This window comes from Phocoena phocoena, chromosome 9 (assembly GCF_963924675.1).
Source record: "Phocoena phocoena chromosome 9, mPhoPho1.1, whole genome shotgun sequence".
Lineage (NCBI taxonomy): Eukaryota > Metazoa > Chordata > Mammalia > Artiodactyla > Phocoenidae > Phocoena > Phocoena phocoena.
The window spans coordinates 49,882,555-49,899,780 of record NC_089227.1 but is presented as its reverse complement, the minus strand read 5'-3'; the positions used below and the strand labels follow the sequence as shown (position 1 = coordinate 49,899,780).

The 17,226-nt window shown below is 40.4% G+C and overlaps 1 protein-coding gene across 1 annotated transcript in view; it reads right to left on the bottom strand.

Moving 5' to 3' along the window:
- The window catches only part of CDK6 (cyclin dependent kinase 6), a 224,644-nt gene that overhangs the window by 107,725 nt on the left and 99,693 nt on the right, over nucleotides 1-17,226 (bottom strand). Inside the window, exon 4 of the mRNA XM_065883455.1 lies at nucleotides 6,524-6,691. Coding sequence (XP_065739527.1) covers nucleotides 6,524-6,691 — 168 coding nt within the window. The remainder of the gene's footprint in view (nucleotides 1-6,523; nucleotides 6,692-17,226) is intronic.

The window sequence follows — 17,226 nt, the reverse complement described above, 5'->3', positions numbered from 1 at the left end:
GCGCACCTACAGCAGCATCCTGTATTGCATGGAATACATTCTCTTTCTACATGGAAGCAATGCTCACAGTGGTCAAGAGCATTTGCCTTTACTGCAGAGGCAGAGCCAACCTATCAGATGGCAACTCAAAATGTGTTTTACTGCCACTGAGAATGCGTAACGGAGAATCTGGATGGGTTTTCATGTTTGTCTTGGCTCTGGCATTTTCCACGTACCCAGTCCTGGGAATCCTAAAGAAAACGTGTCCTGTTCCCAGCCCTGTGCACTGCCCCATTGTGCTCTACTTCCCTCACTGGTGAAAGTGAAAACGAAACCGGCACAAACACTCCATTGTTAACTATGAAATATGTACTGGCAACTGGAAGTTTTCACAAAACAGACCTGGTTGTGTCATGGCAAGGAGAGGTCGAGTGGGAAGGGAGTTACAGGAGCCTTTTTCGGCTTCTGAGGTGTGTCCTGCACTTTCACTGAGGTGCTGAGGCGACAGGGCTTTGGGTTTTTTCCATTATACTCGGTTCATGCTCTTGGTTTGATTTACTCAGTACTCACTGGCAGCCTTTGCAGGCTTCTGTGGGAGCAACTCGGCTGCCCAAGCCGGGGCACAAACCCTGCCAGGTCCCCATAGTAAATACAACACGCACGAAGAGGAAACAAGCATAAACAATTTATTTTCTTCTGTAAAAGATGACATTGTTCTCTGATCTCTGGTCCTGCTTCACTTTGTCAACTTGGTGGTGCCAACTGGGTGCTGTAAAATGAACTATTCCAAACAGAAACAGAGAAAATAAGCACAGACTGCATGATGTGCACATCCGTGGGGCCCACATCCAGGCAGGTTCTGAGCGAAGGGGGCTGGTGACCTCTCTGAGCATCTCACATCCCGGTGTGGGTGAGCAGGGAGGGCTTCCCTGACCCCCAGCCCACGAGGGCTTCGGAGTCACAGGGCCTCATAGAACTCTGTCCCTTTCCTTTATTGCACTTGTCTCTGTTTCTAACTATGCATTTCTTTGTGTGACTGTTTGATTAAGATCTGTTTCCCCATTGTGATTATGAGCTCCATGAGAGCAGAGACCTTGTCCGCTTCTATTCACCATGGTCCCTCAGGTTCATTGACAGTGCTTGGCTCATGGAAAGTGATCAATATTTGTTGACTGACTGCCACAACTCCATTTCATTAATTTTCTACCCCAGGATTATCAAAAAGTTTCTGAATCCACAAGGTTTCTTTAATGTTTACTAAACGCTACCAATGCTGGCATTAGAAGAGGAAACCATCTGTTGCCAGAGGCATAAGGAGAGGATGTAAGCAATTTGTTTTTTTGTGATTCTTGTGGTACTAAATAAATGAGTGATGTTAAATAAGGCAATTTGGGGAATCTTATCAGTTCCATATAAAAAAATCCCTGAGTGAACTTTTATAATTTGTAGAGCTGTCAAAAGTCTTCCCATGCTCAGTTATCTTGTTATCTTTTGATTATTTCTACAGACTGGAAAATGTTTTCATATGAAGACGTATGTCTTTTAATAGGAAAGATAATACGGAAAGAAAGAACTTTGGCGAAGGAGAATGTAATTCACTTAGTGAGAATTTTACTAAGTCACTGAAAAGACAGGAGAATATTCTCTCTCTTTCATTATGGTACAAAGTGGATTTTTTCTCCAAACTGTGTGTTAGGCACAGGCATTTGGAGGAAAAATGCTAATTCTCTCCTTTGTCTAATGATTGTATAAAGGCCCTCCAAAAAAACACTGAAAAGTCACTGTAATACTGTTCACTGCAGAACACAAATTGGTTTACGGCAGGCCAATCCTGGATTTCATCCCAGCATGTGAAGTTACTGAGGCCCCAAAAGGAATGACCTCATTTTAAGGTACAGCCTCCTCTCTATCCACAGGTGGCTTCACGGTGGCTGTCCTGCAGAGTGACTGGTTCTAACTGCACGGGCGTTGGCAATTACATCTGGATATAAAAACGTCAACCCCAGCACTGCTCTGAACGGCCCCCAAAGTGGTCTCATGTCATACGGTGAGCATAGCACGATGCGTGCGCTGTCGTGAACGGGCACTTGGATGATTTTAAGGGAGCAGATACACACAGGAGTGAATCAAGAGAACACTTGATTTTTCCTAAGCAATGATACATTTACAAGAGGTTCCAGTATTCACAACTGTGGCAAAAGAAGTTTTATTCTGAGGTCTACATAAATAACAAGTTAACCAGGAGGTACAAGTTCATGCCTCAGTGTTCCCCACTGTGTCAAAATATGACATGAGCTAGTTGTTTTTTAATTACAATTTTAACAAGACTTACAACATGTCTCAAAAAATGGATTGTTGAATATTTCTGGAATCTCTGCATACCCTTTGTAGAACCCAAGAGGTCTACAGAACCTAGTTTGATACCCTCTAAAGTATTGGATCCCACCGTGGGGAGAAGAGGAAGGGAGAGGGGATGATGGGCGAGAGCCAGAATATAAACATTAGTACTCTCCAAGCCATTTATAATCTATTTGGCGAATTCAGACTTAACCTGGTTACAGACTGCTCGTCTGAGTCTCAGTTTCCCCACTTTCAAAATGAGATGGTTGATAAGGAGTTCCCAAACCACCAAATCCAATGGCAACAGTATCACCCTACATGCTGTATGGGTCAGTTCAGGAAAAAAAAAAAAATAGGGATTTTTCATCATAAACAGAGAAGTTAAGACCTGCTCTCTCCCTGAGCTGCTGTTCATAGGACTTCATGACGATCAGAGTTTAAGACGAGTTTAAGTTTAAGACGATTATGTCTTAAAAAATGTACATACCTTACTTAAATAATACTTTATTGCTAAAAAATTCAGCAGCGCATAATCTTTTTGAAATAGTAACATCAAAGATCTCTAATCACAGATCACCACAATAAATATAATAATGAAAACGTTTGAAATACTGCTAGAATTACCAAAATGTGACACAGAAGCATTAAATGAGCAACTGTTGTTGGAAAATGGCGCCATGATGCAGGGTTGCCACAAAACGTCAATTTGTAAAAAATGCAGTGTCTGCTAAATGCAATAAAATGGAGCGCAATAAAACGAGGTATGCCTGTGTTCTTGAAATGCATCTGCCATAAAGATTACATATAATCACATTGGTCATGTTCGTACATGTCACTTACGTGCAATGGAAAGAAGCTCCCTCTAACCTGTTCTCTGGTTCTCCACAAATGTAGTTATTTCAATACAGGTCACAGAAGTTGATTTTCAGGGTTTCACAGAAACTCTTCTGATAAGTAGAACCCATGCCAGGCATTGAGTAACAGGCCCTACTTCTCTTCACATCCCCAGCTCCTCCCTGCAGGACAAGGGGCCTCACGCGGTGTTTATGGCCACCCCAGTCTGTGTGTCCCCATTCTGTCTGATGTCTGCAAACTGCTGCCCCTTATGCATGGGGTGAGGACACAGGTGGCCCAATCTGCCGTTACGAGTAAGGACTGAGAAGAGCCCGTGCAGTTCCCATTCAGTCAGGGAATTCCAATGCCCTGAGTGCGGCTGGGTCTCAGGAACCCTGGGTTCTGTGCCCCATCAAGGGAGGCAAGGCAGGAGCAGGGTCAGCGCAGGCTCCTCTAAGGCATGAAACCCAGGCCAGGGGCCCGTCCTTGATTCTACACCCTTGAGAGAAATAGGTATAAACAACCCTTCCTCTCCAGGGGTACATGTGCACTCTGTATACTGAGCAGCAAGAACCCAATACTCCCTAAGGACACCTGAAGGTCATGCAGGAGGCACCCAGTTAAGGGCACTTAGCCCTCCCTTATCAGATGAAGACAAGCCCAGTAGTTTGGCCCTATGTTATACCAACTACAGCCACAACTAGAGTCCAGGCTTATGATGACTGTCCTAAATTAATTTCTACCCCAAAGGCCAACTCTTTCAAGGAGCTTACAGCCTGATAAATAAAACGCCTACATAATTACAAACAAGATAGAAAGCAGTATTATGAAAGACATTAATAAGACGTTACTCTGGAAACAATGGGGGGGGGCGGGGATTAATTTCTGCAGGGGGTACCAGAATGGGACATTTGAGTCAGGCTTTGGAAGGTAAGTATTATATTATTAGCATTTCTCCTGGCTGCAAAATGTCAGTTTCGAATCAGTTAACTTGTAAATTTCTTTAACATTCCACAAATCAAGTTGATTCCCAGTTCCTGTATGACATAACTCACTAAAAAATGTGTATTTCCAGGAAGTGGAGTGTAGTCCTTTTCTCTTCAAGAAATACAAAAAATAAATACCAGTTCAGTCTGAAAAAACTGATCCCAGGCCTTTATGTGTCACTGTGTGTACATAAACCAATGTATCACTATAGAAATGGATTTTTCCTTAAAAAGAAAAATAAACAGTGGGAAAAAATTTTAATGTGGTACCCTACAGGAATCATATTCTTTATTATTGACATTAAGTTCCAACTATGACTCTTTCAAATAAAGTCTGAATTTGTTCCAGTGTCTTTCCCAGTTGCTAATATTTTTTACTTTATGTCACATAAGAAATACAGAGTATGCAATACAAACTACATACTGAAAAATCAGGTATTTACAACTGCCTTTCCCCTTTTCTGTATGAAATCATTTGTCTCCATTTTCCTGTCTGAACATATCAACTTTCAGCAAGAATGGAATGTTAATTGGTGTTACGCACAAGCTGGGCTATCATTCCTCAAATTTAATAAGAAAAAAAAGAACAAACCCAACTGGGTTTCCTGTTTTTATTTATGGTTTTCAGTGCCCAGTTATGGGGGATCAAAATACAGTGTCTCAGTTACCGCTCATCCTTCCCTCAATTAATGTACCAAAGGAGACTGGTTCCTTCCATAAGCTCCCCTGATGACTGTCCGGATCGCAAAGCCTATTCAAGCTTCTCCCCAGGGCCCTGAAACAACATACGAAACTACTTCCTAGGGAAGCTGCAGCCTACCTCACCCTTCCCACTGGGGAAACACACAGACTCAGCCCTTTCTGGTGTGATTATATAAGAACACAAGGGCTCACTTGACCCAGCCCAAATTGGAGACTTATCCTTTAAACACTGTCTCATGTCCTGTCTTCTCAAAAGTGACGGTGTATGTTGGGCAAAGAGGAAACAAGAATGATTTATCTTTCAACAACAGCGACACATTCTAAGGAATCCTCTGTAAAAATTCTGATGCCCTAGGTAAAGTATATAATGTTGGGAAAGTATGTGATCTTACACATCCAGGTTCTAGTATCTGTATTTCCAGGGTGAGGAAGCAGAACACTTTTGCAAATTGAATGTTTTTCTAAGGCAAGTTACCTCTCTTAGAGAATTTCCAACTCCCCTCCTGAATTTCTACTTCTCAGCTGAGGCATTACTGGAATTTGGGGAAACAATTCTTTGTTGTGCAGAATATTAGCCTCCTTGTGGCCACCACCATCCCCCAAGTTGTTATGATGACCAAAGATGCCGTCACACATTTCTCAACAATGTTTCCCCCTCCCCCCAGGGCAGTGCTGCCCTTAACTGAGAACCACTTTGAGGCTAAAGATGGACTATATGTAGAAAATGGCATACTGACCCAAGAAGATTCTTTTACTTAAGGCTTAATATAATGCTTTGAGGGCAATGTTTGTAGCCTTCATGGAATCAAAGGAATTCTCCATATCAACCTCCTGCCCCAAATAAGTAGCACAGCAAAGGAACATGACTTGGCTTTAAAAAAAAATCTATGCGCGAATTCACTGCATGGAAAACAGGTCCTTCAAAGACAAGGGATATTAATGTCTGCTTCTTTGTATATTTTGGGTGCAGAATTTCATGAAAATTCATCTCAGAAGCAATGAACTATAAGGAGAAATAGAAGCTAACCAGAGCGAGTAGCTAGTATGGTTTTGTGTCTGAATGAGGAAAAAAACAGAATAACTGTCATTCTTTGCCAAAATAGAGCCTTTGGGTTTACTCTTCGTAGTTTGGCTTGGATGAAGCCTTCACCCGGCAGGGTGGTGCTACTTGTTCACAGATCATCCAAGTTCACTGTAAATTTAATTTCTTTACAGTCCACGCACCACAGCTTCACAGGAGTGCTTTCATACACCTGTGCAGGTACCTGGCTGTTTCTCAAACTAGGATGCTGCAGACAGGTCAACATTCCTGGTGCTCTCTCCTCGCTGACCTTGAGCTATGTTTCCCTAGACACTATATATGCAGCTCTGAACACAGTGGTTATGGCAAAAAGCCATATGGCAAAACCATTTGGAAACTTATAACTGATTCCTTTCTAGTGGCTAAGAAGCAACCGTCTATTTCTGCAATGGGTTCTGTCCACAACAAGCCCAGCCTGGATATGTCTGTAGTTGTAAGCATAACACTTTCCTCCTACTGCCTGCTATATAAAAAGTGCAAAGACATTCTGTCCACCAACTGACCACGGGCAGTAATAACATTAGGGGCCTGGAATGGGGGCAGTTTGTCATTCAAAAGCAGAAAACTAAGTTTAATTAAAGAACAGCACTTTCTCACTCACCACTGAGGTAAGAGCCATCTGAAAACTGTAGATGCGGGCAAGGCCGAAGTCAGCCAGTTTTATTTGTCCACTGCTGGTCACCAGAATGTTCTGTGGTTTTAGATCACGATGTACCACTCGGTGAGAATGAAGAAAGTCCAGACCTCGGAGAAGCTGAAACATCATATCCTAAATAAAACCAAAAAAGAAAATCAATCAATGGTCAAAACAGAAATTCAACATGCTAAATCCTCAGCACTTAGAAAAGTGCTTGGCATACAGAAAGCATTGCATAAATATTTGCTGAATGAATGAATTCGTTTCCCCCTACTGTTCCACTCTCCCATTTTCAAGATCACTACAAAAAATTTCACTCTTGACCTGTATTTCATTAATGAAAGGATGATTTAAAAATAGTTTCAGATGGCATAGGAAATATTCTGGAAGGATGTACACCAAACTGGTGTCCATGGTTAATGTTGGGGAGAGGAAGTAGTTGGTGAGAGAGGGACACTTTTTACTTCATATACTTCTATAGGATTTAATACATGATTCCAACAATTAAAATCCAGTAAACAATGATAACATTAATGATAGTTCTTATTATTATTATAGCACCTATCACTTAGCCGTCACTATGTGTCAAGCATTGCTCTAAAGACCTTCTCTTTAGTAACTCACTTATTCCACACCACAACACTGAGGTAAACAATATCACTGAACCATTTTACAGGTCAAGAAACTGATACCACAGTAAGTGTATATAATTAGCCCAAAGTAACACTACTAGCAAAAGACAGAGTCTTGATTCAAACCAGAGTCCAGGAAAACTGGATTCAAATCCCCAATGCACTTCTTCATTAGATCAATGATTGAATGAGCATGGAAAACCGGGTAAACCATTTAACCTCGCCAAGCCTCAGTATTCAGGTCTGTAAAAATAGGAAAACCTACTTCACAGGATCACTGTTTGTACAGCACCGACAGTAGTCAGCATTCAATAAATGGCAGCACTTACTGCTGACGGTATCAGCTAGCATGGAGGGGGGCGGGCATTCAGAAAATAAACCAACTCACATCTTCTTCTAATTTTAGAGCTGATAAAATCAGATACAAAATTTAAAACTCGGAAACTTTCTGAAAGTAGGAATTTAAGATAGTGACCATGATATGGCCCTCTGAAATCTGGGGTTAATAAGACTGACCTACCCCCCTCCCCAAATATTGTGAGAATGGTGTGTAAAGGGAGGATGGAATGATTTTGTTCATATAAAGGTTAGAGAAATGATTAGGTAGCATCAGGGGCTTCAGAGCTGGCAGGGGCTGTGAGGACACACTTGTTCATCAGCTGGACTGTATTTAGTTATTGGTTTACAGTACTGGTATTTCCTTCAGGGAGTTCTATCTTTATATCCTGGCTTATTCAAAACCAAAGCCTTAGTTTTCCACCTATAAAAAGGAGAAAACAGTGCTTACTTTTCATAATACGAGATTTAAATGAAGTAACGCATGTAAAGAAGTAGTTTCTGGCACACGGTTAGCATTCAACAAATGATAATCGTTGAAGTGTCCCGTTTCCTGGGGGAGACAGAGTAACAAACAACTAGAAGAAAGTGTGGCCAGTGCCACAAGGTCAGTGAACAGAGCACTAAGCAAGTGTGCAATGACACAGGTGTACTGGAATTCTTTTTGAGCGCCACCTAAATGGATCTGATGAACTGGCTGGGATTACCTTCTAAGTTTCCAAAGATGAAAACTCTGGAGAAGACTGCACTGCTGAGGGACAAACAGTCCTTCAAGACTTAAGAACCACTGAGGGTAAAACAACTTGGAATGAATAAACAAGAGTGTGAAAATGAAGCACAAAATGTTAACGAAAGTAATCTACTGCTGCAGCAAATAAGTCTTTATTGGAAACACATGCACATGACTTGTAAGCAGTGGATTTTAAACAGCATGACTAACCTAAACTAATGTCATGCTGGCTTGTCATCTTTAGCTTCTTATAAACTAAGCACCAACCATTTAAAACAGTACAAAGAATAAATGTGCTTGGTTCATGTTTCATTGTTCAAACAGTTTAAGCAGCCAATTAGTAGAATAAATATGTAAAAATTTGAACCAATTAATTATACTAATAAGGCCCATCTTAATTTATGAAAAGCCTGAACTACTGAGTTTAAATACATATGTATTGCTTTTATTTGTGTATTTATACAGCACACACTACAGTTTCCTTAATTATAAAATTGGTACATGCTTAATGCCTATAGAAGCTTTTTAAAATTTTTATTAAAAATCCAGAGGAAGAACAAAAATCATGCAAAATCCCACCACTCAGAGAAGAGAGAAAACTTTACTGTTAACTTTTATCTTTCACATCTTTTAAACAGATACTGCTATATTTGGAGGTATAAATATATTATATCTCTATATAATATATAAATATTATAAACAATATATATCACATACAATATAATATATAAATATAACATATTTATAAATAAAAATTGTTATTCTGTACACATTTTACAGTTGTTTAAAAAACATTTAACAATTCATTATGAATATTTTGCCACTTCAACAAAATTCTTCTAAAATATAACTTTTTTATACAATATGATTTTTAATGGCTGCATAGTTTTCCTTCCTATGCCATAATCATTACTATTTGGTTTTAGTTGTGTTATTTTGGTACATATACTAAGAGTCTAGTTCTAAAGGCTAGTGTAGATGAAAATGACTTCTTAACATCATATAAAAGCACAGTTTAGGCAGTGAGAACACATATACTGGCACTAACATTGATTCCATGTAAATGACACCTATGGATGTATAAAAAGTTGGTTCTATATAGGAATTACCACTCTTTAGATTTTATTAGGCTACTTAAAAAGTTTTTTGGTTAGCAAACTGGGTTTTCTTTTAAACCTATAATATCCAGCTATAATTAGAGTTTTGAACTAGTAAGACTTGAGTTAACGATTTTTTAAAAAATTGCCCCAAATCTCATTTCCTTCAGTAATTCCATTGCGAGGTAGGTTGATGAGCATTATGGGCTTGTAGTAAGTATGATTTGGGGACCCACCCCAAACTTTCATCAGAACATCTAATCTTTCATCAGAACACCTAATCTGAAAAGGGAACACCTAATCTGAAAAGGGAAATATATGTACCTATGTTAGGAACTCTGGTCACAATAGAATGAGAACTCTGGTCCCATTTCCTGAGAATTATATGAATGAATCAACTGTAACACTAAACAAGGCAAGAAAATAAAAAACACCTTTCCTTCAGAATCACAAGCAGTGCTTTGATCAAAGACATTTCAAAGGATTCTCTACTTAAGCTCATCATCTGTTCTATCTCAATTTATAGTATCATGAGACATACTTTTAAATTAGCTCCTCAAGATTTTAAACTAAATTAATCCGTCTTATACAAGACTCAAATATTTCCCAGTAATCCTAGCGATGCAACACAATGAAACTATGGATACTGCCAATTAAGTTAAACATAGGTTTAAAACCTTTTAATGTTACAATGCACAATTCTGGTATAAAATGTCTAGTCACACTAATGATAAACAGTCACTGGAGGCCCTCAATCTGTATCTTTCTGAAACATGTGACATGGGAGCATGTTTTAACCGGACACCATCATGGAATGAAGTCTGGCTCCCAGTGACTTTAGATGGGGTTTTATCCTTGGCAACTCCCCTAAAAAGACTCCGGACTTCAGTCTGAACACCAGAAGTCTTCAAAGCCTTGTAACAACAATTAGTTTCTCTTAGGTGTTCTAGAGCAGTAATCCTCTTACTTCTTTGAAAACAAAACAAACAAGCAAACTGAAAATCTACCTCAAGCTTTTCTAATGGGAAAAAGTTTTATCACTGGGTCATTTTTTCCAACTACACAGAAGGTATGATTAGTTTCAAAAGATCCTGAAGGGCATCCCTGGTGGCGCAATGCTTAAGAATCCGCCTGCCAATACAGGCACACGGGTTTGAGCCCTGGTCTGGGAAGATCCCACATGCCGCAAAGCAGCTAGGCCCGTGTGCCACGACTACTGAGCCTGCGCTCTAGAGCCCGTGAGCCACAACTGCTGAGCCTGCGTGCTACAGCTGCTAAGGCCCGTGAGCCTAGAGCCCGTGTTCTGCAGCCGGAGAGGCCGCCGCGGTGAGAAGCCCGCACAGCAGAGCGAGGAGTAGTCCCCGCTTGCGGCAGGTGGAGAGAGCCTGTCCACAGGAGTGAAGACCCAATGCAGCCAAAAATAAATAAATAAGATAAACAGATATTGAAAACACCAACTTATTCCATACAGTAAATCACAAAACTGACAGCTCTCAATAGACAATTCTGTATTTTTGGATGCATCTACCTAAATCTAAGTGATGTACTCACATCCTCAAGGTTTTAGCAACAAAAGTATACATCAGTAGCTTACCTACTTAAAAATAAGACATATACAACTTGCACAAGGATAATCATTTTTTTCTCCTTACAATGTGTAAATCACAGTCTTTTCAAATTTATTATCCAATTTTTGACAGAAGAGTCTTCATAACGATTTGTTGTTTCTTATGAAGATCTCCCACCCAGTTTGCTTCTTATGAAGGATGTTAAAGGAATCTCACAGATCAACACCACAAAGGTTTTTTTTACACTAAACTGGTAACATGTTGACTTAAGGTAGGGATTATAATTACAGGAATAGAGGTAACAGAGCATGTGATGATAAAGTCATAAAGCAGAGGACTACTGACAATAATGAGGGCCAGTCCCGGGATCTCTTTGTTTTTCCTTTTTTGCTGATTACTAACATATATTTGAAAATTTTAACTGTGGTAAGATACACATAAAATTTCCCAGCTTAACCATTTTTAAGCGTATAGTTCAGTAGTAAGTATAGTCACACTGTTGTACAACCAATCTTCAGAACTTTTTCTATCTTGCAAAACGGAAACTCTTCCAATAATTTTTTTTTTCTTTGCGGTACGCGGGCCTCTCACTGTTGTGGCCTCTCCCGTTGTGGAGCACAGGCTCCGGATGCGCAGGCTCAGCGGCCATGGCTCATGGGCCCAGCCGCTCCGCGGCATGTGGGATCTTCCCAGACCGGGGCACAAACCCATGTCCCCTGCATTGGCAGGCGGACTCTCAACCACTGTGCCACCAGGGAAGCCCGCAAAACTGAACCTCTTAGACCCACTAAACAGCTCTTCACTTCTCCCTTCCTCCCAGACCACCCTTCTATTTTCTGTTTCTGTGAATTTGGCCACTCTAGATACCTCATATGAGTGGAATCATAATGTACTCGCTTTTTTGTGACTGGCTTATTTAATTTAGTATAATGCCCTCAAAGTTCATCCATGATGTAGCATGTGTCACAATTTCCTTCCTTTTTAAAGCTGACTAATATTCCATTGTGTGGATATACTACATTTTGCTTGTCCAGTCATCTGCTGACGGACAGACACTTGGGCTGTTTTGGCTATCGTGAAGAATCCACTATGCACATAGGTGTATAAATACAAATATCTCTTTGTGACCCTGCTTTCACTTCTTTCGGATGTATATGCCCAGAAGTAGAATCACTGAATCTAGCCCCAGGATATTTTAAAAATCACAGTTCTCCTGTAAAATGTGCTACAATATTACTATATAAGCAATGAAGTAGTGAATAACAAAGCCTAGTCCTGGGTAGTCAATCAGGTGGGTTCATTCATGCACTGGAGATTTCACTCACTCCTTCCACTTTTGCGCTCAAGGAGAATCTGCCTGAAGTTACCACATCAAGCTTATTGTAATGTCCACACCGTACTCTACTTCAAAACTTGACAGTGGCTTCTTCACACTTTCACTGATCAATTCACAATGTTAACAATGGGTGGCAAAGACTGCATTATAAACAGGATCCCCCTACTTCTCACTCTGGTCCATAGGAGTACCCAGAGAATGCTTCATCCCGAATCACAAAAGGCAAAACAAATTCCGACAAAGCAAGAGGAGGGCTAAAGCAGGCTCCTTAAAGCTTCAGATTACCTGGAAAGCAGTAATTGGTAAATTGAAAGTAAGTAATAAATGGGAGGACCTGGAGATGAGCCACCAGCCACATGGCAGCTTTGTTCCAAAGGGAGGGGAGGGGAGATCTAGCTGAGGAAGGCAACACACACCTTGGGGCTCTTCAGCAGAAACAAAGGCAAGGCCCCTCCCTCATTGCAAGTGCTGGCTTTCTACTTTTACTGCTTCTATGCAACTGGATGAAAGCATAATAAAAGTGGTTTCCTATATAAATTTTATTAACAAAATACGTATTCTGAAGAGAGAATGAAAAGGAGCCATGTATTGTTCATTCCTGGAAGTGATGATAACGCTGAGTAAGTAAGTACAGGATCAGTCTCAACTAACTAGAAATAAGAAAATCACCACTGATTTTCACCAAGCCTTGGAAATATTGTTGCTGTTTGAGGGAAAACGCAATGGCTAAATGGACAGTCTGAAAGAAGGAATCATTACCTCATCATGACGGCTATTATTAACCCACAGTGGAAAGTCATTTGGAACTGAAACTACAAATAACGGTGTTAATTATAACTTCTTCAGAGCAAGATGTAAAAATCAACATTGCATAAACAAGAAAATACAGAGTATAAGTGACTAGGTTGTTGGCTAATGCCCCAAATGGTTTTGTTCTAGACACATTGTTTTGTGATCCTTTTTAAATCATTTAACAATATACTGTGGATATTTCCCCATTTTAACACATTCTCTTTATAATAAATTTTTTTTAACAGCATGTTTTTTAATGGCTGTATCTGGACAAAATACCTTCATGTCTTTTCCCATTCTCCTCAATTCCCTCTTTTGAGAATTTTCTTCTCACTCCGTACTTCCCTCCTCTCCAAACGAGGTAATGTATTAGAGAAGTTGGTTTTCCACAGAGTGGAGCATATTATAATTTGCATACTGTAGCAGACATTGTTGGTTGCCAGCCATGAAGGACTGGTCCAAGGCAACCACACTCCCGTTTGCTAGGAATTGATCTAGAGATAGACATGGGACCCAGTCCTGGCTAATGAGACATATGGGCAAGGTTTGGAAAGCATTTTTCTCCTAATAAGAAGACCACTGTAGAAAACTCTCTGCTGTACTTCCTCCTCACCTACCAGCCCTCACTCTCCACCTGTGCATCTTACACCAAATGCTACTGCTTCAGGGCATGAACTTGCTACTGTAGCAATCACCTTGAAACATAAAGGGAGACATCACCTGCACACACGGAAATGCCCGAGTGTAATGAGGGAAAGAGTCTGGGTCTTCGATGACATCACTGAAGAGCTGAATCAACTTTGGGGCTGCCCACCTCTAGCCTTGTAGTTAGGGCAACAATAATGCTCTAACTTCAAGCCATTTTTTCATCGTGTTGTATAATTTGCAGTTGAAAATTATTCTAATGAATGTAACAACTAAAATTATATTAAGTAAAACCTGTTAAGTAAGGTCACAACCTTTCATTTATAGCCCCCGCACACCAAAACACCCCCCATGGGGTCTGTACCAACATTCTTTTGTTGCCAACTATCCCATCCAAGTGGTTATCCTTTTGTCTTTGAGACTTATACCTCCTTCAATTAATGCTGACAAAATCCCTTTGCTCATTGCTATCATTTGCTGTCAATCCTTCATATTCCTCAGGGACTGTGGCTCATCCTCTCTAGCCTACACTCACCATATTCCTGCCTGGCTTCAGCATCCCAAGATCACCTTAGCTTCAGAGAACTCTGATTTCTTCAACTCCATTCAATTCTGTGCCATCTACTCCCACAGCTAAAACCAGGAATGTGGTATTACTTAACTCTCATCTTTTTTTAATTAAAAATTTTAAAAGTTACTTTAATTACATTTATTTGGATATCAAAATACCACTTAAATTTACATAAACCTATTAGACAGCATAATTAATTAAACTTGGAGAGCAACTTCTTCATGAGTCATTTGTTAAATCTGCCAATTCCCTCAAGTCTCTGGTTCCACGGTCACTCTATCTTATCCTCTATACAAAGCTTTGTCCTCAATTAGCCCAACTGCTCTCTTTTTCAGCTGTTATACCTGTGTTGCAGAGAGCTGTTAAGGGGGAAAAATGATCACATACATGTCTATTATCAATATAAAGTCAGTCCCCCAACCCTGACTATGTTAGTGCCACCAGGTAATCGTACAGGTCCCTAGTTAGCCCTTGCGGTCCCTGTAGGCTAAATTTTCACTGCTGTCCCCCTACCTTATCATCTCTCTTCCTTCTCTTAGCACACTAGTGTGCACTCCACTTCCGAGAGAAATACCGACGATCAAGGGAAGGCTATCAGCTCCCTGTGCTTCACCTATACGTTTATAAGCACTGGCATCTGGCATCTACCCCTCTCCCTCACCTCCTGGTGGAAAAGCTTTCTTTCCTTCTATGCAGTATTCACCTTCTTCCTATGCTCTAGATCTTCATTCCAGCTTCCTTAAGTCCTTCCCCTCGCTTGACTAACCATTCCCCTTTTCTGTATATCTGGGACTTCCCTTTCTATTGTCCCTTGACTAATAAACAACCCAAGCAATCCCCTTCTTTCCTTAGCCAGTGGTCTTGACTCAGCGGTGCACATTTTCTCATTCCCCATCCACACTGCATCGCTGCAGTGAATGGAGATGCGGCAGCTCTTGGAAGATCACCAGTAACCCACCTGGCTTGCAACAACCAATAGGATGTTCCACTCCCAACTGAATCCTGCATGGCCTTTCACACTGGATCCCTCCCTCCTCTTCACTGTTCTCCAAAATGGAAAGATCTTCTAAGTTTCTGATTAGAAATGTAATGCATCTTCACTGTTAAATCACAAAAAATCAAAATACAAGGAAAAAAAGGAAAGAAATACCACCCACGATTCCTCCATCCAGAGGTAACCACAGTTAACATATTCGTGTATCCTTTCATAATTTTTCTATACATGTATACTCATACGTATAGTTATTTTCTGTTTTATAAATGAAATGCTAGTGTATACAATTTTGTAATTGTCTTTTCACATCATAATGTATACTGAACGCATTTGCATGTCAATAAATACAGGTCTATTGCTTGATTTTTTTGATGTGGGCCATTTCTGAAGTCTTTACTGAATTTGCTACAATACTGCTTCTGTTTTATGTTTTGGTTTTGGGCCAAGAGGCATGTGGGATCTTAGCTCCCCGACCAGGGATCGAACTCACACCCCCTGCATTGGAAGGCGAAGTCTTAACCACTGGACCACCAGGGAAGTCCCTATTGCTCAATTTTTAATGGTTGTGTGCTATTCTGTTTTTTTTAATATACTATCTTAGGCAAAGGTTTTAAGCATCTATTAAATTATCCACTAAATGCCATTTTTATCATGTTCTATATTACTTGAGCTTGCTTCTGGATTTTGACTCACTTGGTTCAGTTTAGAGTACTTTCTCTTTTAATAATAAAATATTTAGAATATATTTTCATATCAGGTAGGGCTGGGGCTGGTTTCCTCTTCCCATTCTCTGTAAACTGTTCCTGGATATTCTTACATGTTACTGTTCTGGACTGATTTTAAGATTATTTTATTGACTTCCCATATCGTCCCTCAAATTCTTTTAGTATTTTCACTGATTTTTTAAGAAACTACAGATTAATTGGGGGAAAACTGATACTTCTACAATAGTGAGTCTTTCTTTACACAACATGGTATGGTTCTTTTTTTATTCAAGTCTTCTTCTAGGTCCCTCAGTAAAGTTTTGTCATTTTAAAAAATATAATTCCTACACCTCTGAGGCCCCCACTAGAGTAGATCTCACTCTCATCCTTCCTTACATGTACTATTCTGTTTCCCCACCAATCTCCTTCCTCAAATCTATCATTTACTCTCTGGCAAAGCTGATCTTAAACTTGCAAAGGTGATTTGCAAACCTGAACCTGTCAGATCATTCTCACGCTTGAACACCCTCGGACAAAGCCCACGTAACTCTCTGGCCTTGCCTCCTGGAATTCCTGTGGACTTCCTCCATCTTCACTCACTAACTGCCTTACGGCCCCATCTTCTGATGAGAATTAGGGTCTGTTTTTTGTGTGTTTTTTTTGCGGTACGCGGGCCTCTCACTGTTGCGGTCTCTCCCGTTGCGGAGCACAGGCTCCCGACACACAGGCTCAGCGGCCATGGCTCACGGGCCCAGCCGCTCAGCGGCATGTGGGATCTTCCCGGACCGGGGCATGAACCCGCGCCCCCTGCATCGGCAGGCGGACTCTCAATCACTGCGCCACCAGGGAAGCCCTAGGGTCTGTTTTAATCACTCTTCCTCCACATACACTAGACTCCCAGCCCACGGTATTAACAGGTACCAATAAATATTCAGTGACTTTTCAGAGAGAAGTGAGGCCCAAACTAAATTGGAAATGACCAAGAAATCTATAAAAACTGTTAGCTTAAAAAGAACTTACTGATTCCTCCCAAGAAGGAATCCTTTAGCAGGTAACAAAATTCCAGGGAAATCAGAAAAAAACAGGTTTGGATTAGGGCATAGGGACCAAAGAGGCATAGCATATAAATCAGTATTCCTACCTATTAGTTATTAAAACATCTTCATATGTGTGTTAAGACTTGTAGCTCATTGTTTCATAAATATAATACTCCTAGGCCTATAATGAACACATTTTTCTACAGCTAGGGGTATGACTACAAG